The sequence below is a fragment of the Bactrocera oleae genome, chromosome 4 (assembly GCF_042242935.1).
Source record: "Bactrocera oleae isolate idBacOlea1 chromosome 4, idBacOlea1, whole genome shotgun sequence".
Classification (NCBI taxonomy): Eukaryota; Metazoa; Arthropoda; class Insecta; order Diptera; family Tephritidae; genus Bactrocera; species Bactrocera oleae.
Window position 1 is genome coordinate 23,461,679 of NC_091538.1, and position 25,627 is coordinate 23,487,305.

General features: G+C 31.5%; 1 protein-coding gene and 1 pseudogene across 7 annotated transcripts in view; one reads left to right on the forward strand and one right to left on the reverse strand.

Moving 5' to 3' along the window:
- LOC138856927 (uncharacterized protein PF3D7_1120000-like) overlaps positions 1-25,627 on the forward strand; it is a 191,756-nt pseudogene that overhangs the window by 28,695 nt on the left and 137,434 nt on the right.
- LOC106620799 (sodium-dependent neutral amino acid transporter B(0)AT3) overlaps positions 5,261-25,627 on the reverse strand; it is a 44,637-nt gene continuing 24,270 nt past the window's right edge. For 4 of the 7 annotated variants that reach the window (XM_036369107.2, XM_036369106.2, XM_070108869.1 and 1 more), the window contains exons 3-10: positions 17,894-18,126; positions 17,249-17,823; positions 14,876-15,023; positions 14,458-14,819; positions 14,122-14,284; positions 13,858-14,064; positions 13,554-13,622; positions 5,261-10,781 (exon numbers count right to left, since the gene is read on the reverse strand). In XM_036369107.2, coding sequence (XP_036225000.1) covers positions 10,587-10,781; positions 13,554-13,622; positions 13,858-14,064; positions 14,122-14,284; positions 14,458-14,819; positions 14,876-15,023; positions 17,249-17,823; positions 17,894-18,126 — 1,952 coding nt within the window. In that variant the 3' untranslated portion in view covers positions 5,261-10,586. Of the gene's footprint in view, positions 10,782-12,744; positions 12,883-13,035; positions 13,142-13,553; positions 13,623-13,857; positions 14,065-14,121; positions 14,285-14,457; positions 14,820-14,875; positions 15,024-17,248; positions 17,824-17,893; positions 18,127-25,627 lie in introns of those variants that run through there. The other 3 variants (XM_070108870.1, XM_036369111.2, XM_036369109.2) reach the window with 3 other exon arrangements.

A 25,627-nucleotide genomic window follows, 5' to 3' on the forward strand; every position in this document is an offset into this window, starting at 1 on the left:
GTAACGAATATAGCGATTTCAGTTAATATATGCAAATATCTCAGATATTAATCATAATTTAGTAATCAAACTAAGTGAGCCAACAACCTTGTTGTAAAAGTTATTAAGATACCAAATATAATTGTAATGCAAATACAAATTCGAAAATAATATATGTACATAAGTGTATAAAATTCATTTACAATATTTTTTAATGTAAAATTTTTCCAGCACCTGAAAATATTTCTTTCCTTAATCCTTGCAAATTGGCAGAGTATAAAGATTTTGGTTACACCCGAACTTCGCCCTACTTTACTTGTTGCCACATAAATACGAGTCACTAACGTAGGTAGAGAGATTCACTATGTTACTTCATGCGCTTCATTTATGGAGATGTTTCTTCAATACCCAGTGAGAACAAAAAAATTTTTAACCACCTAAGCAGGTTTGCGATTGGTTCAAGGCACTTTAAATTTACACCCATATAACGCATATATAATTATGCAAGTACAGCTGCCGTTCGACAACAGAATACCAAATAGTACTCTACGAGAACCATGTACCCATATTATAGTAGGTAGAATTGTCAAAAACAGAAAATAAAGAAAACATGTCTGCCTTATTTTATTTCTACCTTGAACAGGGTATATTAAGTTTACCCCGAAATTTGTAACACTCAGAAGGAAACGTCGTATATATAATATATATCCAGTATCCCCCGCTTAATTTGAATCACTTGAACGGTCAAAAATATATTGCATACAAAATACGTGTAAATTTTCCAGCTTAATTGAACCCGGTTAATTGGTTTTCCCGTATAGTTGGTTAAAAATATGGGTTATGTGTATGGTACTGATGTTGAGGAGCAAAAGAAAGAAGATGATCCTCCAAAGCCTCCGTCAGTTTTCGAAGTTTTAAAATACATACAAGGAAACTAACTTCAAACATATTTTTATTCAGAGAACAAGTTTTTGTGTGAATTAGGGAATATGGAACAGCACGATATTTCACGTAGATTAAATAATATAAAAAAAAATTACAGACTTCTCAAATTAACATGTCAAAAACGTAAACAACGATCTCTAAATATCATATAATATGTGAACGCAAATTCTGCATATATTCAATAACATGAATTTTATGTTCCTTAAGTTTATTTTTTTTATAACGCTTTTATTAGCTTCCACAAAACTAAACACTAAACTAAGATACCGAACTGTAGTTTGGTACAGGGGATCACGGTAAAAAGAGACACCTATTGGCAACATTTTTTTAAAAGGGGCGTAGCCTCGCCTATTAAACGACTTAATGTGCATATCTTTCAAACCGCTGAAGCTAACTGAACCAAATTTGCTTCGATGAAGTCTTTTTAGCACTTTTTATACGCTGTAAAAATTCTGTAAAATCAGCTAATAACCACGCCCACTCCCCATATAACGGCTATGTTAAAAACTACTAAAAGTGCGATAACTCACTAAATAAATGCGCCATAAGCATTAAATTTAGCAAACCAAATGTTAGGGAAGAGCTTTATAGGAGGAGGCATAAAAATTGAAAAATGGGTGTGGCACCAATTAACCTTTAGGTGAAATCCTATAGCTCGGGAACTATCTAACTAGTTTCAACCAAATTTGATACGTGTGGTTACCCAGCCATTCCTATCACACACTGTGAAAATAAGCGAACTCGTACAACGACTATAAAATTATGCAGATAAAAGCATGAACTATTCATCCTGCAAAAAAATGCAGCAAAAGCTATCCATGCTGTCATTTGAATAACAGATTTACTCCAACGTATCCTTAAAAAAGTGAAAAAACTACGTTTACTTAAATAATAAGTATGGTTTAAAATACTAAAAAACATTCTTTTAAAGCACCTTAAACCAAAAAGTGAAAAATAAATAATGTTTTATATAACAATGATACCGAAATATATAAGTACATTGTTCTTTTTTAGCCGTTTAAAGTTTTAAATGTTATTAAAAAATTATTTCTAAGAACTCAATATATATTTAAAGTATACATATGCATTGTTTTTAATTGATTAGGTTAAACATCTAAAGTGTTATAACTAAGCCGCAAATTAAGATGAAAAACTGTAATATGGTACAAGAAATCGCAGTAGTAGGGGGCACCTGGGGGCTAAACATTTTTTAAAATTGGGCTTGGCTCCGCCCCCTAAATGGTTTAATGTACGTATCTTCCGAACCACTTAAGAAATATCAATCAAGCTTGCCGAGAAGCTTATTTTATTACCTCTTCAAACTCTGGGAAAATGGGTAAAATCGGATATTAACCACACCCCTTCCATATAACGGTTATGTTGAATACTACTTAAAGTACAATAACTCACTGAATAAATAAGCCATAAGCACTAAATTGGCTTTACAGGATCTGGTGTTTGCTGTTTTTATCAAAACATTCATATTAGATATTAAAACATATTAAAAACGTGTGACAAGAAAAAAAGCGAGCACCAAATTAATCGAAACCACAGACGCCATTATGAACAAATATCGATATAAATACACTTTTTATTCTAAAATAAGAAAGCATCTGAGACTAAAGCGTCATTTACATACAAGGTGCAATTCAAAAGTTTCAGGACTTTTATTAAAAAACGAATATTATTTGTTAAGCCATAAGCACTAAATTGGCTTTACAGGATCTGGTGTTTGCTGTTTTTATCAAAACATTCATATTAGATACTGCGAAATAAGATGACAACCACGCTTAATAGGTAGGTAGGTAGAGTGACTGTCTTAGGAGGCCCATTGTGATATCACCGGGACCAAAGTCCCCTCACTTTATTGGCACCTCTTTGAACCACCCCGTACTTCTAAAAAATTTCATCAGTAAAGCTTCTCCGAGACGTCGTCTTTTTTACAATCAATCAGGGATAACAATTCTAATTTATATTAAAACATATTAAAAACGTGTGACAAGAAAAAAAGCGAGCACCAAATTAATCGAAACCACAGACGCCATTATGAACAAATATCGATATAAATACACTTTTTATTCTAAAATAAGAAAGCATCTGAGTCTAAAGCGTCATTTACATACAAGGTGCAATTCAAAAGTTTCAGGACTTTTATTAAAAAACGAATATTATTTGTTTTTTTTTTTTTTTTAATTTATTGGTGGCCTTCAAAATAGTCTCCTTCCGCCTGAATACAACGTTTTGCACGTTCTAGAAGGTTATCGAATGACTTTTTTAGGTCATTTGTCGGTATAGCGTCGAGGATGGCGGTCTTTTGGATGGCATCAACGTCAGCATAGCGGTTTCCTTTCATGGCCAAATATAGTTTTCCAAAAGGGTAAAATTCGCACGGTGCCATATCAGGTGAATACGGGGAGTGGTTGATTGTTAAAATTTGATTTTTAGTCAAATAATCGGCCACATGCGCCTTTTTTAGCGATTTTTTAGGTTTCGACTCATTTTTCATTTATGTCCTCACGACCACTTTGAAAACGTTAAAACCACTCGTGAATACGGCTACGGGATAGACAATCATTGCCATAAACTTTTTTCATCATTTGATAAATTTTGGTAAAAGTTTTACCAAGTTTAAAAGAAAACTTTATGTTGGCTCTTTGTTCGATGCTCATTTTCCGACCGACAATACAAATGTAATGTCACATGTAGCGCGATATAATACAAGTCAGCTGTTATATAAATTTTATACGACAACACTGAAGAATACACAATTGAGGGATAACAATTTCAGACAGATGGCGCCACTAGAAGCCTTGTTTAAAACGTTTAAAACGTCCTAGAACTTTTTAATTGTACTGTATTTACCATATACAATAGCCTGACTATACCATAATTGTCGTTCGACAAGAGTATACCAAAATATACATTACGAATGGATATCGACTACCTACTCCAGGAATTGAGTCGGCAATAACCATTTTGTGTACATTATGCATCAAAATCAGGCAAATAATCTTGATTAGTTGCTTGTAGTATTTTGCTAATTTTGGTGTTTGAATACATGGAATATCCCTAAAGAAAATATGTATTTTTTATTTTTGATTATTTACGAGTGTTTATAACTGAATAATTTACCAAAATAGATCTTCAATGCTTGCCTTTTAAACACTATTAATTTGTCAGGTAAAATTTACTTGCAAACCTTTTTGAAGTATTTTGCGAGAGTTTACGTTATCTATTGCTATGATTCAAATAATGTTACTATGATTCAAATAATGTTTTTAATTTCAATAATTGTGCTTACACGCTGCATTCTTATAAATGGACCGTTAGTAAATCCTTTTCAGATTCTTTAAAATTGCAAATATTAATTAACTTGAAAAATTTAGTAAATTTTTAATTCAAATGAACGTCGTTGTTTTCTTTTTATTGTTTTAATTTTATGAAAAATTTGAGTAATGCTGCTAAATAATTTGAACAACGCTTCCCAAAAATGTAAAATCAGTATTGTTATCTGCGCTAGTAGACTTCCGCAAAGGAAAATGCTGTTATAGTATACAACACAAATGTTAAGTATAAAATCGAATTATACGTTTTTCGATTATTTTTCTTAGTCAAATAGAGATCTCACAGTTTTTGCGATTTAAAAGTTACAATTTATTTATTTTTAATGTTAATAATTCACTTTTTCAATTCGTTCTAAAAATCGGAATCTCGTCTGATATTCAGCAAGCTTTTAGCGGAAAGCACAAAATCTCTAAGCAGGAGCTGAGTTCTGGTTAGTTTTGTAACTTGTTGCTATAGCATTAAAGGGGCTTTAACAATTCATGTTGATCCATTTAAAAGCAGAGTTTTCAAGATTAGTACAATTTTCAATCGTAATAAATTTTGATGAAAATGTTTTACTAGATACAAACTCAAGTGTTTGCATGATCCGGTTTGTAGCCTTTGCATATATGTACATATGTTTGTATTGTACAAACGTAATTGTGTTAGTTCTGAACCATTTTTTCCATTTATTAAACCATTAATAATCTAACGATATATATTTTCGCTTTGTTCTATTACAACCGTTAATTTTACTCACTAAAGTTTATTTTACGTGAACAATTTTTCTTTGTTTATAAATAAGTAGCTTTTATTGTCTTTTGGAATGTAGCATAAAAGTTTTTGTTTATGTTATTGAGAACTATGAGTCTCATTACTTTGTTTTAAATAAGTCTTGGATCTTAAAATTATATATCATTAGTTATGGGAAAACTTGAACATTTTTAACATTTACATACATACTTACTTATGAAAATATGTATAAGTGAAAACTATTCTAGAATCACGAATATTTGGATAAGGACATATATTTATTATACCCAGAAATCGTTAAGAATTAATACAGTTCACTCATGGCTTATCGAGTTAAAATAGAAACTTTTCGTCTCTGATTTCTTAAATATCCGTTTTTAATTGAATTATTTAATTGTATTCTTAAAACATATAACTTTTAATTATAATAATATGATATTACCCATAAATAGCTTTAATTAGTAAAATATAGTTATACCAACCAACTCTTTTTTGTTATCTATAAAGTTAATAATACAACCATTTCTTAGATTCCTCTTGCAAAGTTTTTTTTGACATAGCTTAACTGTTTCTCGACAACGTTTAACGAAAAAAATAATTGGTGATTTCTGACGAAAGTCAAAAAGAACCCCTCGTTATTAGAAATAAAATGAAAATTTTATTTATATATTCATAACAATCCATTAATAAAAGTATTTTCAAACATCTTATAGGAGTAGGTTTAAGCCTGTGGTTTTAATAATCCCTCTAAATTGAAGAATAAGGATAGGCATTAAGAAAACCTGTAAAATATGCATTTTAAATAACTAATTTAAAGCAATCGTAATAAATGCAAAATTCAATTTAAAATTAATAAAAAAATATTTAATTATGTGTCGTCATTTTTTGACATAATTAAACCTTTATGACATAATTTCTGTCAAACGTGAACTGAATAAGAAACGAAATTGTCATAGTCTCCATTTCTATTATTTTTGACTGCATTGCATTTAATTAGGACAATTAACGTTTTTGAATGCGATTATCATGTGTTCATTTATAAATTTCCAAATAATAGCCACAAAATGAAAACCAAATTTTAATGCCACAAATTTTCCTTTTCATATAATATAATGTCTTTCAGAAACGACCATGATTCAGTTATATAAGGTTATATTACTAGAAAGAGTGCTTCTTCTTAGGAAAATAAGTTTTAATCGTTAATGTCAAATAAATATTTTCATGAGTTTCTTGTTTACCTTTTGACCTCTCAAAAAACACATTTTTGTCGGCAGGAAAGTTTTAAATTATTAAATCATTAAGCTTGTTGCTTAACTGCTAACTATCACTAGCTAAATATGCACAAGTTGCTCTATCTATATATATTGTATATTGTTACTATTAAATGGAAACATAAAACAGCATATTTGACAATACAATAATACAATATTTCGAAATAACGAATATTTCTTTAACAAAAACCGCTTATAACGAACAAGGAAATTTTTACAATCGAGTACTTTAAGAAACAAACAACGGGATTTGTCAGTACCTGGTTTAACGAACAACATGAAGACATTAAAAATGGGGAAATTAATATAAAATCGTTGTGAAAACAGAATACAAAACAAAACATGAAAAAAAAACTCCAATGAAACAGTTACTATACCAATGTTTCTTTACGTTTTGTTTGACGAGATTGAAAATGTAAACCCAAAAGTTAAATATGAAGCTGCAGTGAAAAATTTCGAACAATCTATCCAGTCGGTAAAGTAAAACAATGTCGATTTCACAAAACTTATTGTATTGACATAACTTCAGCAAGAAGCCATCAAATTAATTAGTAATATTCGTATTCCAAAGAAGCAAACGACGATTAATCAACTTTTTAAATAGCTAGATTAACCTAATTACTGATGGACAAATATTTTGTCCTCCCTTTAAGGGGTTATATACAAAGGATTGGTTGAGCAGAAAACCAGTGTATTTTTAATAATTTTATATTTTTCATACAAAAAATTAAGTATTTTATTCAAACTTCTTATTAATCCAAAAATAAAAACTTAAATATTTTACACAAACTTCTTATGATTCCAAAGATATATATTTTACAAAGATTTTGAAAAATTTTCGAAAGAAAATATTCAAAACTCGGTCATTACGACGTAATTTCCGGCAGTCGCTCGGAAAAACGGTTTTCCGTGTTGACAGCAGAACTTCTTCGTTTTAATTAAGACCATAAGCTAGGTATTGGACGAAGGAAAAACAAAAAAGTGAAAATTGTATTTTTGGCAGACGTTTTTACAAAAAAATGCATATATTGGTGAATATTTCTCGCCGTTTTTTTTTTATAAAAAAAAAGACTTTGTTAAGTATATCTCAAAAACTGTCTGAAATTTCTTTTGTTCGTGAGAAATCTTGTCAACCGACTTTGAAAACACAGTTTCGAGAAAAACGCGTTTAATGTTTTATGTGATTATATACTTAGCTGATCTCGAGCGCGTATCTCCAAAGCTTTACTCGGATCAAGCTGAGAATTTATTACAATATTATACAGATGTTATAGAATTAGATAAGACAATAAAAAATATTTGTTCGAAGACGTGAAACCCATGTAATCCCTTTATATATTAATACCCTTATTAAAAATAGTTCAATAAAACAATTAATTTAACAACTGGAATTTTCAGATATTTTACTCAATTTTTTAGCAAAACAAACCTCGGGTAAGCGAAAGTTAAACCAAATCGTTTGTGTTGCCACATACAAATATTTACATAAATTTATATTATACATTGTATGGGAGGTTTAATTCTTCAGAAGCCTAATACAAGCATATTCGCTAGTTTTGTATTTGTATCGCTTAAACGTTGCATTAATTATTTTATTCGTTTGAAATATTTCTATCTTACATCCTATTTTTTAGCGAATATCAATTAATATATCACACAATTATGTCTTAATTAACTGACATAATAATAAACTACGCTTTTATTTCTAATTTTCATATGATGATGTTTGCTGAAAAAATTCACTTTTCGTATTTTTTTGCTTCATCAGCAATGTTATGCAAATAATAATTTTGTATCATCATAGAACAACATTCTTAACTTTAAAGTATTCTTCCATAGTATCAGTACAATTTCAAGGTACCTGGACCTGTTTAAGATGTTAAACAAATCTAAATTAAGAATTTTGTGAAATAAGTGGTGAGGCCCCATACCCTTATAATAAAGTTTCTCAACTTTTCTTATCCTTTCGAACAAATCTGACCGAAACATACCAAAATAATAAGGACAATTATTTTGAGACTCGGTTTCGAATCTAATTATTTTATGTATTTATGTATGATGAGAAAATATGTGTGTGTCTCAAATATCTATCAAATGCGTTGTATATGTTTGTAAATGTTTATGTCTATTTCGCCACGTTCGTCTGATAGGAGTTTACCCCTTCCATCTTTTGCTTAAAAATACTATTTTTGACTCTAGTAAAATTGGATAAACGCCACTGCGTTTTATGACAAGCAGAAGTCGAAAATAGCACCTACTTGCTTTCTAACTTAGCATACAATTAATGTTATAAAGTTTTTTTCGGCGAGTTAAAATCCCTTTTTCCAATATCTTTAATATGTTTAAAATGTGAAAATGTGAAATGTAAATGAGAATGCCACATTTTTGAGAATTAAAAAACAAAAAAATACACACAAAGCAAATGGCAATTATTATTAGTTAATACTATATCACTATCTGCGAGACCTGGATTTTTACGATTAATCTCAAAGTTTTCCCAAACTCGTCCTGCGAGAATAGCTTCTCATAAATTCCGTCCGCCGTTCGTAAAACGTGAGTAAAAACCAAATTTGTAACCATCAATTATAGTGGGCGAATCTTTGCTAGCTATCCTTTATTTCTTGTCGTGTCTATAAAATATATAATGCTAAGTATATGAATGTGTTTTTAATTTTCTTATTTAGGATTTAAATTCAATTTACTCCACATATTATTCTGCGGCCATATTTGTCTTAATATTATATTTATTGCGTTTTATATAGTAGGAAAACCCATCCCATATCATTACCGATCCATCGTAAGTTGATGGTGAGGGGAGAATTAATCACTTTATTCAATAGCATCATGCTAAATCTATTTCTGACTTCATATTAAGTTGTATAAAGGCTCATTTGTGTATGTTTCTCTTTTGTTATGAAAAAAATGTCTGAATGATTTAAAAAAACTCTGAGTAGCTTCCTCTTTTATAATTTGGACTTCGTTATTTTTAAATTATTTGCAGATATTTTATAAGAAATACAATACCATATTTATCTAATAACTTCCAAAAGTTTCCCTAAACTTTCTCCTGCCTTTTCATTTGGCTACTAACTACTTTATTTAATTAAAATATTTCGTTATTGTAATTTAAAGTTTTGTGAATTTAATATAATCGTAACTATATAATTTATGGAAAAAATCAGAGACCCTGTCACAAAAACGATGTAATTAGGACTGCATTTAACCAAACCTCACATCAATTAAGGGATGTCACCAATTTTTTCCTATAACATTATATTCTTGTTTTTGTGGGTATATTATGTCCGCAAATAATAGTACTTAACAACTATTCCTTACGAAAAAAAAAAATTAAAACTGATTAGTCAGAGGCACAGGTAATATCTGTTTCGATTCACAATTTCATTGCTCACTATCTTTGCTCACTGCTCTCTTGACAAAAATTTACGTGGAAAGGCCACAACAAAGTTAGCGAGTTGAATTCGAAACGATTGAGTTCAACTATTTTCTTTATTGTATTAAAAAATTTAAGCGCAACGCATTTCGGTCATCAAAGGACATGTTAGCGAAAGGTTTTACTGCAACTAGTATAGTTACTGCCTTACAAGGTGTGGCGAATCGAAGACAGGTAACATCACCTCATTAGTTCGGCAAACAAGAATTCGTGCACTTTCGTACATATTCAACAATGTATAATATATGTAAGTAAGTATGGGTAAACCATTAGTAACATAAATATATTTACGATGTAAAAAATAATAACTGGCTTCGATTTGCTATTTTCCTGCTCACTATATTTTCGTGCTGCTCTGTTGTCCAAATTAATATTGATGTTTTCCTCCGCCAAAGAAAGAACATAATTGCGTATGCGTCAGAAGGCATGTTAGCGCAAGATTGCACCGCCAGTGCAACTCTTGGCGAACCGAAGACAGGTATTAATTCGTTTTCATCTAAATAAATCCCTCTATGTATGTACACACATTTTAATTAAGTGTTTTTTGACACAGACTAGTTATCCCAACACACTTACATATATACATATGTGCACATGCGTATGCTCATTGTCATTCTTATACATACATAGTGTGTATATACATATAAACATTTGTTTTCCTCAGAGCTTCAATATTCTAAATACATATCTATTTTTTTCAATTTTAAATGGTATTAACTATGAAATGAAAAAAACTATTAGACCTGTTTTAAATGATTTAAGAATCAGAATTAATGATAAGTAAAAATTATTATAGATTAAATTTCAAAGTAAACAATCAAGCATAACATCTTAATTACTAATTACTTCCAAACTTAAGTATTTTACAAATCGAAAACTTCCATTTTAAATGAGGGTTTACTTATTGGCACATTTAGATGAATTGGTGCAGCCAGTTTGGAACGAAGATTGGGGCTTCGCATTGTTACAGGCCGGTCGTCATCATCATCATCCGAAAAGTCACTTCGGGTTCTAACGGGACCCCCCAAAGCGGGACCACTATAGTCATCTTCGTCATCCTGAAATAAAATTTCATAAATATACCTATAGAAATTAATAGCTATGTACATATGTACATATATACGGATATAGTAACATATATTATATCTCATATTTAAAAGATCATCTTATTGTATACAAGAAAAATATGCATAATTTGTACATTTATTTGTCCTTAACATCTTATTGGTAAAAACAAACTGCAATCTAAAGTAGGTTTGTTCGAAAAGGTAACAATTTTCATATTTTCCATCACTCTTTTGGCATTTATAGACATAGGTACGGTCTATAGGTTCACGTTCGTGAAACGAGAATACTTAAGCAACGAATCGAAAACGGATATTCTTTATTATTGTAAATAGTGATTTCGGGAGAATAAATACTTTTTTCATGTTTTTGTTATTTTGGTATTGCTGGTAACGTATCCAGTTATAATCTATAATGAACTCTATTTGTCACTTGCATTTACGACAGAAATGTGCCGCTTTAGGACGTAATCAATCAATGACGTTATCTTCCTCCACGCGAATACTATTACATGTATGTAACATATTGCATACATCTCATTTTTGTGGTAAACTTTTATTATTTCAAAATTAAATCGACAAAAATGAAAAGAATATAAAACTATTTGTAGCACGAGAAGATTACATTTTAATTAATTAAACTCAACTGACCTTTGAATATATCATGCAGTAATAAGTTCTATTCTTTATATAATAGAAAATTAATTTTTTTAAGCGTGAAGTTGTTAATACAATGAGACACACATTTTTGCAAGCAATATTTGGAAAATAGGTCAAACGCAAAAAATTATACAAATATTAATTATTACAAAACATATATGTTATTATGAACATTTATATATATTATATAGGAGAAATATGTATGTATGCATTTGTATTATCAAAGCATGCAGAAAACCGATACAGTGGAACAATAAATATATGAGTAAATAAATAGCGAATTTACCTTTAATATGTAGTGCCTTCAAATATCTTATTCAAACAGCGATTTTTAGTAACGAGAGCTTCTGAAACAATTTGTAAAGATGCAACCACCAGTGTTAGATTTAGAATATTCCAAGTTCCAGCAATTGACAAAACATTCGAAACGGTTAAAAAAAATTTATTCTGTCTTTCTTTCACCCAAGCTATTTATTTTTTTTAATATTCATTATAAGCTAAGCCGTAAATCGATTGCATAATTGTAAATATTTGAACTTTAAGCATATCGCCTTCTTTGTTTTTTATTTTACATGTAAGACTTGCTATATGATTAACATATTTTAATACCATAGATTATGCATATGTATTGGACGTACATACATGAACCAACAACGTCACTTTAAAGAACGTCTGCACAATATACGTCGTCGCTGTGCACAGGCATGAATCTTATTATATTTTAAATATTAAGTGCAATCATGGGCACATACATACATTCCATATCCGTTTCCGCTATTCGTTTTACCTAACTAGCTATGTACAAATCCACACATGAAGCATACACAAGTTGTTTGTTATGATAAGTACTCTAAAATAAACAGGTCAGTGCGCATAACATATGTATAAAAGCATTTAAGTGACGAATTTTTTCTAAATGCTAAAAAAATGTAATTTATATTTGTATTTTTAAGATTTACATTTAGTTCTTCGAGTTGAGCGATTTTCGATTATCATAAAAGATTACGTTTCGTAGTTAAAAGGCCTCAACAGTGACAGCAGGTGACAGCATTTCTCTTATTTTGTTTTACGTTGATTGCTTTTTTGTTTTTGCTTTTTCGATAAATTTAATGAACAATCGTTAGTGGTACGAGTATTAGTTTTGTGGTGGCGCGTTGGTGCACGATGATTACAATTGTATTTTATGTACATTTTATATTAAACTTAGAACTTGGGCGTCTTCCATTTTCAAAGTTTATTTAATTTTTTATTTCTATTATAACATTTCATTAATAAACTTGGTTCAGTAAAACGCTCATTTAATACAAATTATCTGGAGGTAACTGTTGCCTTTTTATTTAAATTAATTCCGTTTAATATTATTACTTTATATTTAAATTATCAGTAATGTAAGTTACTCTTAATGAAGTTGCATTTATTCATGTACAGTTTAATTCTGTGGACAATTTTTAAGAAAGTTTCGTTATGAAAGTATTTAAAACAGTTTTATTGTGGTAGCCTAAATAATATAAAACAGCGTTTTTAAACTATTTTAACTGGATCTTCTCTACCAAACAATATATAGCGTCTTTAAAACTGATTAAGGGATGACTTATAAAAGGGATAAAAAAGCTTCTACGGGTCCTTGATATCCTCGTTTTTATTTGAAGAAGTAAGTTTCTACCAGCCTCCTAACAAATGATGGATTCCAGCACCTTGATCATAAAAACGAAAACATTCATGAAGCTTTTTAAAATTAGAATGTTTATTTTCGTTATCACGAATAAACAGTAACAAATTATTTAATGAAAACCCGTTAAATTTCAAAACAATTAGTTAAAAAATGCTTCTGGGTAGAAATTTTGAAAGGCAATAGTGATTTTTAACTTTCCCAATTTTTTGCTATAGTATATTCCTTCCTAATACAATTAAGTTGGCATAGCGCGAAATCTTTGTTTACACTTTGATTACAATTTTAACTTAATGTTGTTTGTCATCATAAAACGCCAATAAGTTTATAATAAAAGAAATAGCTTTTAGTCAATTTTAGATTCAGTCCCTAATGGTAACACTAATTTAACGGTTAAAAACGCTGTTTTATTGGTTTAAGTGTACCTTTTAACTTACATCAAAGTCTCCGATAGTGAACCGTGTCGCTGCCAGTAAGTTCTGAGGAGGCATATCAGGGCTCATAACCTAATTTTAAAAATGTTCAAACTTGTGTTAGTCACTTTTTGAAATATGTTAGTCACAGTGGAAACCATATGTGAAAAAGGCAATAACTATGAGTGAATTAGTAATATTTGGTTGACAAAAGATAAAATCCAAACTACAAAAAACTGAAGCAAAATTTTTTCATATATAAAACAGCTTCAATTAAACATGTATATACACATATGGTGAATAAATTGAAAAGTTGTTTTAAACTCACATCATCATCGTCATTATCGATCATTTCTTTTGTCGATGCCGTAGTCTCATTTCTCCTTATTGAGCCCTGGTGGATATCTAGGTCCACTTTTAGACACTGGAAGCTTCGCATCAAAAATACGATGGGCATTGGCAAAACACCAGCAAGAATCATTGCTAATGCGACTCCCATTACCCATGTTGGATAATTGGATTGTTGAACAGCTCCCTAAAAATTATTGGGGGTTAACTAAAATAAACTTTTTCACGTAAATAACTTCGTTACGAGTTGAGCATTCCAGGCTCCATATGTTGGATTTTTGATGACCATGAACACGACAGAGGAGACTAGAATGGCTACCATAATGACTGGTCCAATATAACGCCAGGTTAATTGCCAGTATAGGCCAGGTCGGTAACCGGTCATCTGATAAATATCTTCCGTAAATCTACATGATACATACGTATATAAAATTTGTAATTGAATAGAGTAATATTCAACCAGAAATTAAGTCATTAATTCGTTAGTTTCAGTAAGGTTTTTCTTTTCCTACCATATACGGATATAACAGAAGTAAAGAAGAGTGGTCAAATGTATTGCCATGATAAATGAAATATTCACCTCTCGTGTCCATAGACGTATACCACTGCAATCGTTTCCATCAATGCGACAACAACCAGCCCAATGGTGCCCGCAAATGAGTCAAACATTTTGAGCCAATATTCACCGGCACCTGTACAGAATATGAAACCGACAATGAAGCAGAATAGACATACCACCCCTGTCACATGTTGTTTCTTAACCCGTTTAATGATATCAATGTCAAAAAGTGTACAAAGCATCCCCTCTAGTATGCCAATTTGAGACCCCAGGCCTAGAGAAAGTAACATTGTAAAGAAAAGAACTGCCCAGAACGGGGCACCAGGTAACTCCACAATAGCCTGAGTAATAACAATAAACGCAAGTCCAGTGCCTTCTGCAGCCTGCAAAATAAATTTTTATGAATTATTTAACCTATACATAAATGCAAACTGCTTACATTGTCAAGTTGTTTAGATAAGCTGCACTCTTCAAGTTCCAAGCTGATGGACTCGCTGCCGTTAACTTTTGCCATCACAGATTCGTATTCTTCAAATGTTGCATTCTTGTAATGAAGTAAATCACGTTTGATTAAGATCTCCTTATTGCTGTTGATAAAACACAGTGTCATAAAATAATTAACTAAATTTAGGAGCATTTTCAAAATTTCAAAAAGAGTTATGGCTATTTTTATTTCCAACAGTAGTAAGAAATCACAAAGTTTTTAATTTACTGTTCATATTTTATATGCATACTTGAAGAAGAATCGTATTGTATATTCATGTAGAGGCCTATGCTATCTACTAACATCCTTCGATGAAAACCGTTAAGAATTAGTTTCACCCCAACAAAATGATATTTTAACAAAATAACAATATAATTACATTAAATAGCCAATGGCGATTAATAGCAAAAATAACAAGTTCACGAAGTCCTAAACCAAAAGTCCATAAAGAATTAGAACAGCCTCTATCGAGGTTTGATTGGTATTATAGTCGTACATTGGCGAATATACAGCCGATTCGAGCGGTAGTCAAAGTTCACAATCAATGCGCATTAAAATTTGTTGGAGTTGAACGTTTCTTTTGTCCACGTATATGATTACTCAGCTTGAACTATTTCTACATCAACAAATACGTTTGTCGCCATAGGACGCTATGAACTTATACAAAAAATGATTTTTAAAAAAATTTTGGATCTTCATCTTGAATTTATAATATTCTCTGATTATTTTTATCGAATTTTTGAATTATATTTAACATTAAACATATTCATAAGTAAATACATGGTTGCCGATTTTGGACTAGGAAATAAATACATTTAATACTAGGGCAGGATTCTCAAATATATAGGAGTAATAATAATATGAAACAACGTCGACAGTCATGCGAGAAATTTAATGTAATAAAACAAGTGCAAAATTTGAAAAGAACCATTAATCGGTTCCACTCTAATTAAGGTTACTTTCTTTATATTCTAATAAATAATTCAAACAAACGCGATCTTCGGAGAAGTATTGTAACGAATAAGCACTGTACATATACATAAGAAGGAAGTAACAAACATGAATGCCATTATGTAAGATTTTCCAGCGAATGAAATCAAGACACACATGACATGTACTATACACATCTCAAAGGTCTTTTTTTTTGTAGGATTTCAAATTTTAAAGTCTGCCCAACGTTGTCAGTAACATAACTTATCAAATCAACACTCAACGCGTTCAGATTATAGCTAATATAATAACAATAACTTGTATATTTTTGGTTTAGACCATTTGTCCAATAATATAAGTTATCTTTACAATTAGAAACGCGTTCAGTGCCGAAATCTTGTTTGTAGAATATCTTCAGAAATTAAGTGTCTTCCAATATGTCAGCTGGAAATAGCAAAGCGATTGTTTCAATGTCGCGAACAAGTTTCTATTTATATTTAAGAACCCCATATTTTGTGGGGTTGTATATTGTTGTATATGTTGTAAGCTGCGAACGTAACGCAGTTTCAAGTAAGTGTTGATGTACATTAAGGTGTCCGCTATTTCCCAAAATGTTTTTTTTTCTTTTGCAAACATCTTCTGAATTATAATTTTAATTCCGTATAACTTTTAAAATAAAGTTTTATGCGTAAAGTAGAAAATTTTGTATTATTGTATAATATAATTTTTTCAAAGTTGTAGAATGATTTCTAATCTTAAATATATGGAAAAAATAAAATGATCTTGGCACGGTTTAAATTGAAAATAAATAGCTTGTTTTCATTTGATCCTTTTTTTAGTGCATAACTTCAAAAACTTCAGGGGGAGTAACGGACACGCTAATGTACATGAAACCTTATATAGATTTTATATATGAGTGGTAGTACAAAACTATTACAGGTGGAAACATGGTAATATAGGTTTACTTAAATAAATGTTTCTCTTAATAATATATTCATATATTACATGTTTCCATTCTATTTAAATATAAAAATACAAACATAAAGGAATCTTGCAAGAATAATTACATAGAATTATATAAAAAGGTTTCCTATCGAAGTCTAAAAGGTTGTAGAGATTATACAATAGCATATACGTTTGTCTCTATGTACCACCCTAATATGCATTGGTATGGTGGGGAATAGACAATTGGTGCATTTCAATTGCTTCAATTATACACTGCTTTGTCATTTAATTGAAGAATCAAAGCTCTATTGATATGATTTGTTCACAACACACCCTTTTATTCTCCGCATGTCTATTATATCCATAATGAATGTGCAGTATGTGAACTGCCTGTATTAAAAGAAATTATATTGCAAAAACCAGATGTAACCAACGATTTCTGGTGACACTTACAGTTCAATACAGCGATCCACGTTTACCGTTGCCTTAAATCCGAGAATGGCAAATATTACGACGCTTGCGTATATGGCGGTGATGGCATTGCACACCGACACTAAAAGGACATCACGTACACAATTATTTTTGGGCGGATTGTAACTTCCAAATGCTATGAGCGATCCAAAAGCCAGACCAAAGGAGTAGAAAACTTGTGTCGCTGCATCCAACCATACTGTCGGATCGGCCAGTTTCTCCACTTTCGGTGTATACATGTGTATAAGACCAGCACTGGCACCTCTCAACGTAATTCCTCGTATAAAGAAAATTGTCAACACAATATACGGAAAAAGCGATGTAAAGTACACAACCTTGCCAGAACTTTGAATGCCTTTCATGACAATAAAAAATACGATTGTCCAAGACAGAAACAAACAGAGGACAATCCACCATTTTAAGCCGCCTGGTTCATCCATTGAGGGTGCGGCATCTAATGTTGTTCTATACCAAAAGTACGCTGTTTCTGACGAACGAGCACATTCATCTATTTCAACTGTCCCATTTGTAGGACAGGAAGCCCAGGGTAAAGGATACTATAAGAGGAAGACATTAATTCAATTCATGTAATTTAAATTGTGATATTTCTATTAAACATTAACTCACTCGAAAACTGTTGAATAAATAGAAGAATACCCAGGTTATTATAACATTATAATATAAGGCTACAAACAGGGTTACGATACAGGACGATATTCCAATGCCGCCTAGCCAAGGGTGTATAGTGTTCCAAACACCAAGTGCGCCAAGCCTCATACGTTGTCCAATACCCAGTTCTATTAGAAACAACGGTACACCTTCCAATATCAACATGACCATGAACGGTATTAGGAAAGCTCCTGAAAAAAGAGATTAATATACAATTGAACAAGCCATTAGTACAAGATGGTGGATGCAGTCGAACGGACAGAGACAGTGCGAAATTTACAAGTTTTTTGCGTAAAATTATAAAAATGTTCAGTTAGATGTACCGGTATGAAATTTTTTTGTGAAAATAAAATACTAATTTTGAATGGGAGAAGTAAAAAAATTGTTTAAAATATTGACCATTTTTCTGGCAATTTGTGGATACCATGCTTATAGAAATGTTCGTCTTTTGAAGCAAAGTAATCCGACACCCCATTTTCAACTTCTGCGTAGGAATAGAACTGCTGCTCAGCCAATGCGTGTCCCATCGATGAAAACAAATGGTAATCGGAAGGTGTTGAGTCTGGTGAATACGGTGGGTGAAGTCAAGTACTTTGATTGTATCCTAAACCGATTTTGCTTTGTGCGCAGTTGCATTGTCGTGTAACTAAGTTACTTTGCCGTGCGTTCTGGCCCATTTTTTTCGTTTTTCGTTTTTTGATGCATGATTCAAATTGATCATTTGTTGTCTGTAGTGATTAGTATATTATAGTTTCACCTGGTTTTAGAAGCTTATGATATACCAAACTCCAAGAATTCCCTTCTAACCGAATCGATCTGTTCTTGCAGTCGATGTTGATGGTTGTCCCGGATTAACCCATGATTTTCTCCGTTTAGGATTCTTAAAACAAATCCGTTTTTAATCGCCAGTGATAATTCAATGAAAAACTGATTTTCTTTCGTGTCTTTGGAGCGAAATTTCAATGTGGCACCCATTTTCAACACTTTTGAATCTTTTCCATAACTTTCAAACTATCTGAAATTGTTTGTTGTGCAACATTTAACATGGCTGCCATTTGCTTTTGACTCAAAGTATCATCTTCATCCAATATTGCTTGAAGTTCGGCGTTTTCAAACTTTTTTGATGGTCTTCCATGTTCTTCATTTCCCACATCAAAATCATTATCTCTGATCCGTTGAAACCATATTTTGCATGTTGCTTCTGATAGAGCATGATCACCATATGCAGTCGATGCCACTCTGCAGCACTTTTCTTCAAATAGAAACAAAAAATTAATGCTTTCCGCAAATCATCACTTTCCGGTACAAAACTTGACATTCTCAACATAATGAAAAAATATGATGTTCTTTGCTCAATGACTGTAAGGTTAAATAAATAAAAATTTAGGCTCGATCCCCAACAACAAATGTTGCCTACCAACATATTTGTATCTTTACGCCCACTTTATACTGGTACCTGGTAATTTCATTAAAATAGAGATTTAAAGGGACATCTGGACCGAGGTCATCTATTTTTGACATTTAATTAAAATATATTCAGAAAAACCCACTCAATCTTATAGAACATGTTCACATATTTTCATTTAGACCTATTACCTATTGTTACTTATCTATGTAATATAAAAGTAATGAAGTTATATGGGAAGTGGATGCTATTGTAGGTTATTCGGGTCAAATTGGTCAAACTGTTTGTGTGTGTCAAGTGGGCAGTGACATATCGGTTGTCCAACAATTCAACTTGAAGCATACATATATATTAGTTTATTATATATTCCTTGCACTTTAATCTGCTTTATTTTTAGAGAGTGCGACTTTTGGAAATTTCGAACATAACCATTGAGCTGTGGTTGGTTTTTAAATGATGTTTTACAATGCTACCATTAGGTGCAATAACAAATAAGGAAGCAAAAAGGCTAGACTTTGTACTAATAAAGTAAAGCAGGGCTAAGTTCGGCTGTTCAGGGGTTGACAAAACTTTATATTGCGTTCAAATTACTGCTCATTGTTCGAAGAATCTAATAGATTATAATCAAAAAAGAATTTAACACAATTAACACAAATTAGATATGTTAGTCATAAACTCAATCAAAGGGGCTAAATTTAATATTTAGGTATAGTCAGATGGAAATTCAATATGGATGGAATTTCCTATATCGCGTATATTGGGTCCAGAGAATGACTGATTCCATTAACTGTTGCTATATTGCAAAGATACTCACACACTGGCCGGCATATTCGGCATAAATTCTGCTAGAATAATGATTATACCTATATGTATATTATATTATATATAATATATTTCAAAAATTTTCGTAATTAAGTTGCGGTATATAAAATATTGCACGTTCACTTAAGATATCTTACTTTATGACCGATATATACGATATAAAGACTTTAAAACTCGCATATTAAGTATGTGGGGGTTAGAATGATTATTGACAAGGTTTTAAACCACAGATGCGCATTCCTATTTTGATGCCCTGTACCAAATTAAAGTTTTCTATCTCAATTTGTGGCTTACGTATGGCAGTTTATAGGTGTTCGATTAAAGGCATTTTGTGACCGTAGAATTAGTCCGATATGTAACATCAACCTTCCTTAGATGCCAAGGAACTTATACATGTTTCAATCTCATTTTTATTCAAATCACTTGCACAGACAGACATATACTCGGCATTCAACTCGTCTTGTCATCCTTATATTTTATATATAGACATATATAATTCTATATCTGTAGTTGCCCCTCTCTACCTCAATGCCATGTACAGTTTTTTAACTTAATTTGGAGTTTAGTTATAGCACTTTATAATTTGGGGATAAACGGCGTATGGTTCAATTACACTTATCTGCAATATCAAGCTTCTTAGAATGGCAAGAAGCGCGTGTACCAAGTTTTCCGAACTGACTGTCCTTGCAAGCGATAGCTCGAGTAAAAATTGAGATATCTTGATGAAACGTGGGACACATATTTTTCGGTATACTGATACGGATAAGGCTGGCTGCATAGGAATCAGTGTAAAAATAGGACAGTGGGCGTGGCATCACCTACTTTCAAGTAAAACTTTTTTTCTCGAGAACTGCCCGACTAATATTAACCAAATTTGGGGTATCACATAACCCTGATATTCTTCTGTGAAAATGGACGAAATTCGACTACAACCAAGCCCATTTCCATATATTAGAATTTTTAATTCTATATGATTCTTTTACTTTACAGTGTATAAATTATAATATAGAAATACAATAGTTCCTTCATCTTTTATTAAAAAATTGCCTAAATTGAATTATTGCTTTTCAAGCCCCCATAAAATATCAGTCAATCTGTTAGATATATTTACTATTGTAAATTTAGAGAGCATCCTTTTCTGATTATAATATCTATACGTCAAAATGGGTAAAATCTGTTTTTTTAATTCGATATACCGTCGTATCGGTGTAACACCTGTAATGAAATTCAGTGAGCGTCTTTTCCGATAATAATGTACACTTGTACCGAAAACGCGTAATAAGTTGTGCTATTGAATGTTTGAAGTGAATTGAACTTATGCTTTGCTTTCAAAATGTTGAGTATCTATCTATTGTATAATATTATATTTATATAGGTATAGTTATATAAATGAATGAATTCGTTCGCTTTTTCTTAATATACCAAACATATTAGCTTTAGCCTTATTGTTTGTGTTTAATCACATTGTAAACCATTCACTGTTTCGTCGAATAATGAATATTGAATTCTTATGCAACATTTTTATACTATACTTGTTCACCTAACGATTGTTTGTATTACCTAAAACTAATCGTAAAAGATGTCGGGTTATGTTAGTATGTATCAGGATGACGTGATGAGTTGAAATCCGAGTGACTGCCTGTCTGTCCGTCCGTCCGTCCGTCCGTGCAAGGTGTAACTTGAGTAAAAAGATAAGATATCTTGATCAAACTTGGTACACATGTTCCTTGGAATCGCATTATTGCTACGCCCACGTACCGACAATAATTAAAAACCCATAAATTGCCATATCTAAGCCGAAAATTAAGATACAAAACTGTAATTCGATACAACGGTTTGAAAATCTTCAAAAAGTGGACGTGGCACCCTAATAGGTCTAATGTATGTATATACCTTCCAAACCATTCAAGCCATATCCTCTAAATTTGCACAGGACAGGCACAGAATCCCCTCAACACTCATTACGACATTATGAAAATAGGTGAAATCGGATGATAACCCCGCCCGCACCACACATATCAGTTTTGATTAAAACTACCAAAAGTGTGATAACTCATTAACTAAGTATGTCAGATACCTTAAATTTTACACATAAGATGGTACGATGGTCGTGTAACCGCCACCTTATGACCAAATGTTATAACAATCAGACTAAAACTGTTCAAAACCCCTGATACCGAATATGTGGGAATATGTGGAACCGAGTTCTTTTGCGAACTTTTTACCAAAAAAGTCGGTCAATATGTGAGTTATATTATCGAAATTCGAAAAATATATATTTCTGACAATAGTATGTCTGTATGTCCAAAATGGGTTTAATCGGGTCAATACTTTCCTTAGACCCTATATACGTTATATTAAAATTTTCGAACTTCCAGTTGACTTTATACTGCATATATCGGTCAATATGTGATAACTGATATTCAGGATTTTAAAACATCTCATAATTTTACTCCATATATGTACATATGTATATTGGTGTTAGTAAGTGAGGTACCTTAATGAAAGTCAGGTTTTGTGGTATTACCAAAAATTTATAAATACGAGTCAATAATGCCCTAACATGTCTGTAATTTTTTTTTCTTCGTATTCAGTAATGTTTACAATTTTATCATAGAGAGATATACGGAAGAAAAACGTTTACAAATTTTTTAATTTTATTATCACAATAATCGCTCTCCAATTGAAACTTTTCGTACGCTTTTGCCGTTCAGGCAAGTGTTGCTGAAGACCGCAATTTGTCGATTCCAAGACGTTCTCAAGGATTCGGACTGTCTCAAAGCACAACCTGGCGGATTTTGAGAAATGATTTGGGCTTGCATCCATATACAATTGTTGTCCCTCAAGAACTGCAGCCATTGGACCACCGTAAACGTCGTTAATTTGCTTTTTGCCTTGGAACAACTTGAAAAAGATAAAAAAAATTTTAAGAAAATCATCTTCTCCGATGAGACTTACTTTCATCTGAATGGCGCGATAAATAAACAAAACTATCGATTCTGGTGCGAAAAAAATCCACAAATTATTCATGAACAACCATTTCATTCACCTAAGGTTTTATGTGGTTTTTGGTTTGGTGGAATCATCGGTCCGTACTTCTTTCGAAATAAAGATGACACCGTTACTGTCAATGGAGAGCGGTATAGATCGATGATAACCAACTTTTATTGGCCGCAATTGGAAGAAGTTGATCTTGCGAGAAAAGTTTGGATATTCGATAATTTCAAGAAATTGTAACATTGAATGGCCTCCAAGAAGTTGTGATTTAACACCATTAGGCTACTTCTTCTCTTCAAGCTTTAGAAGTCAATATTGATGATGTTATATTCAGAACTTAATTGAATCGATTGTACTTTAGATTAAAAACAATAGAATTTCCTTAACAATTAGTGGGTTATTTTTTTTAAATCATATCATAAGATATCTTGAATGTAACTGAACGTATAATATTGGATGTACTATAGTCTAATGCTAAAAATATGAGAATTTAGTCAACGAATTACCTCAACTCCCATATACTACAACTAACGATTTTCGTTGTTCTAACAAACCTTATGCCGAATATGCCCTATATGATGATTTCAGACTTTCGTCCTGACGTTTAACTGTTGGTTGGTCAAAATATATGATATTTTAATGCAATTAAATGAACAAGTTTTCTTAAAAATTATAAAATTAGATTAATAGTTTAGCGCTCATAATAAATGGAATTGGTCTATACCTTGGTCTAAGTCTCATATCCCTAATACTTGCACACTGAATTCCGATCCACTGGTTTTACATCAACTTAATACAAGTGTAATTAATTTAGCCTCTTCGTTTCAGTTTGTGCCACATATATCTTATTTCATTTCATATAACTTTCGCTTGACGCGAAATAATATATAGTAATAAAACTACGTGAGTCTATGACCGCCAAAATATGTCAAAAAGATATAATATTTTATTTTAATCTATTCACGTCAAACAATGAATGTTGAACTCTTTCGCAACATTTTTATAGACTCGCAACATGTTGCTATTAAGTTTAAAAGTTTTGTTGACCTAACGGTTGCCAGTAACACCTAAAACTAATCGGGATAGATATACAAGTAGAGTTATATATATAATATGTATATAAATGATCATGATGACAAGACGAGTTGAAATCCGGGTGACTAGTTGTCTGTCCGTCCGTGCAGGCGTAAACTTGGAAAAAACTTGGTACATGTGTTCCTTGGCATCTGTACACTCCCAAAACACAAAATGCTATTAAGCGAATACCTATAAAGTGCTACAAAGTCATAAATTAAAATAAAAAACTATAATTTGGAACTAATCATCGAAGTATAGAGGTGCATATATGGATAATTTTGTTTTTTACAAAGTTAGCATGGCCCCGCTATCTAATGAGTTTAAAGTACATATTTCAAAAGGCACTATAGCTAAATCCACCACTTCTTCTGAGAACAAGTCTTGCTAGCATCTCCTTGCGCTATGTAAAACTCGGTGAAATCAAATAATGCCACGCCCATTCCTTATATAACTCTTAGTTGAAAACAAGTCGAATTGCGATAATTGAATAAATAATTGCTCCAAAAACATTAAATTTTTAACCTGAGATGGTAGGGAAGGTCTTTATAGTGGCCAGCATTAAAATTAGACAATTGAAGTGGCACCGACCACCTTTAGGTGAAATTCTATATTTCAGTAACCACTTAATAAATTCGAACCAAATCTGGTGCATTAAATTACTCTGACTTTCTTATGTAAAAATCGGTGAAATCAGACTACAACACGCCTACTTTCCATGTATGACAATTTTAAATTCCACATGTTTCTTTCACTTTAAAATATATTATATAAATCAAACACCAAAGAAGATATGGGATAAGGGGTATAATATTTCTAGTCTAAATATTATCAAAATCGAATAATAACGTTTTAAGATCTCGGATACGAAAAATGTGAGATCCATTGATTATGGCTGATATTTTATCAAAAATATGAGCCTATCTGTGAGGATAACAATGTATATTTGTGTCAAAAATGGAAAAAATCGAGTATATATACCTAAAATAGAGACATTCGAACTTAACTATATACAGTTTAGGTATAATGGTCAATACGTAAGATATCTTAACAAAATCAAGTGTACGTATGATACTAGATATAATATTGTGTAATGTGTGAAATCGGTCCGCAAATTACCCCAGCTACTACATACTAAATAAATTGCGTGAAAACATGTTCTCATGCAATCATATTTCGAATACGAATCAACATGTAGTGTAAGTCTATGACCTATAGTATAAGGGAATAAGATATCATATTGTAACGTATTTCTCGATAAATCGTCTACCTTGTAACTCACTTTAGAGTTCGATCACTGGATTGTTAAACTCTTCTCTTTATTTCTAATTTTGCTCGTTATTCGAGCTTATAACTTCTGGCTTATGTCTCAATTGCTCTTAACATGACAACAG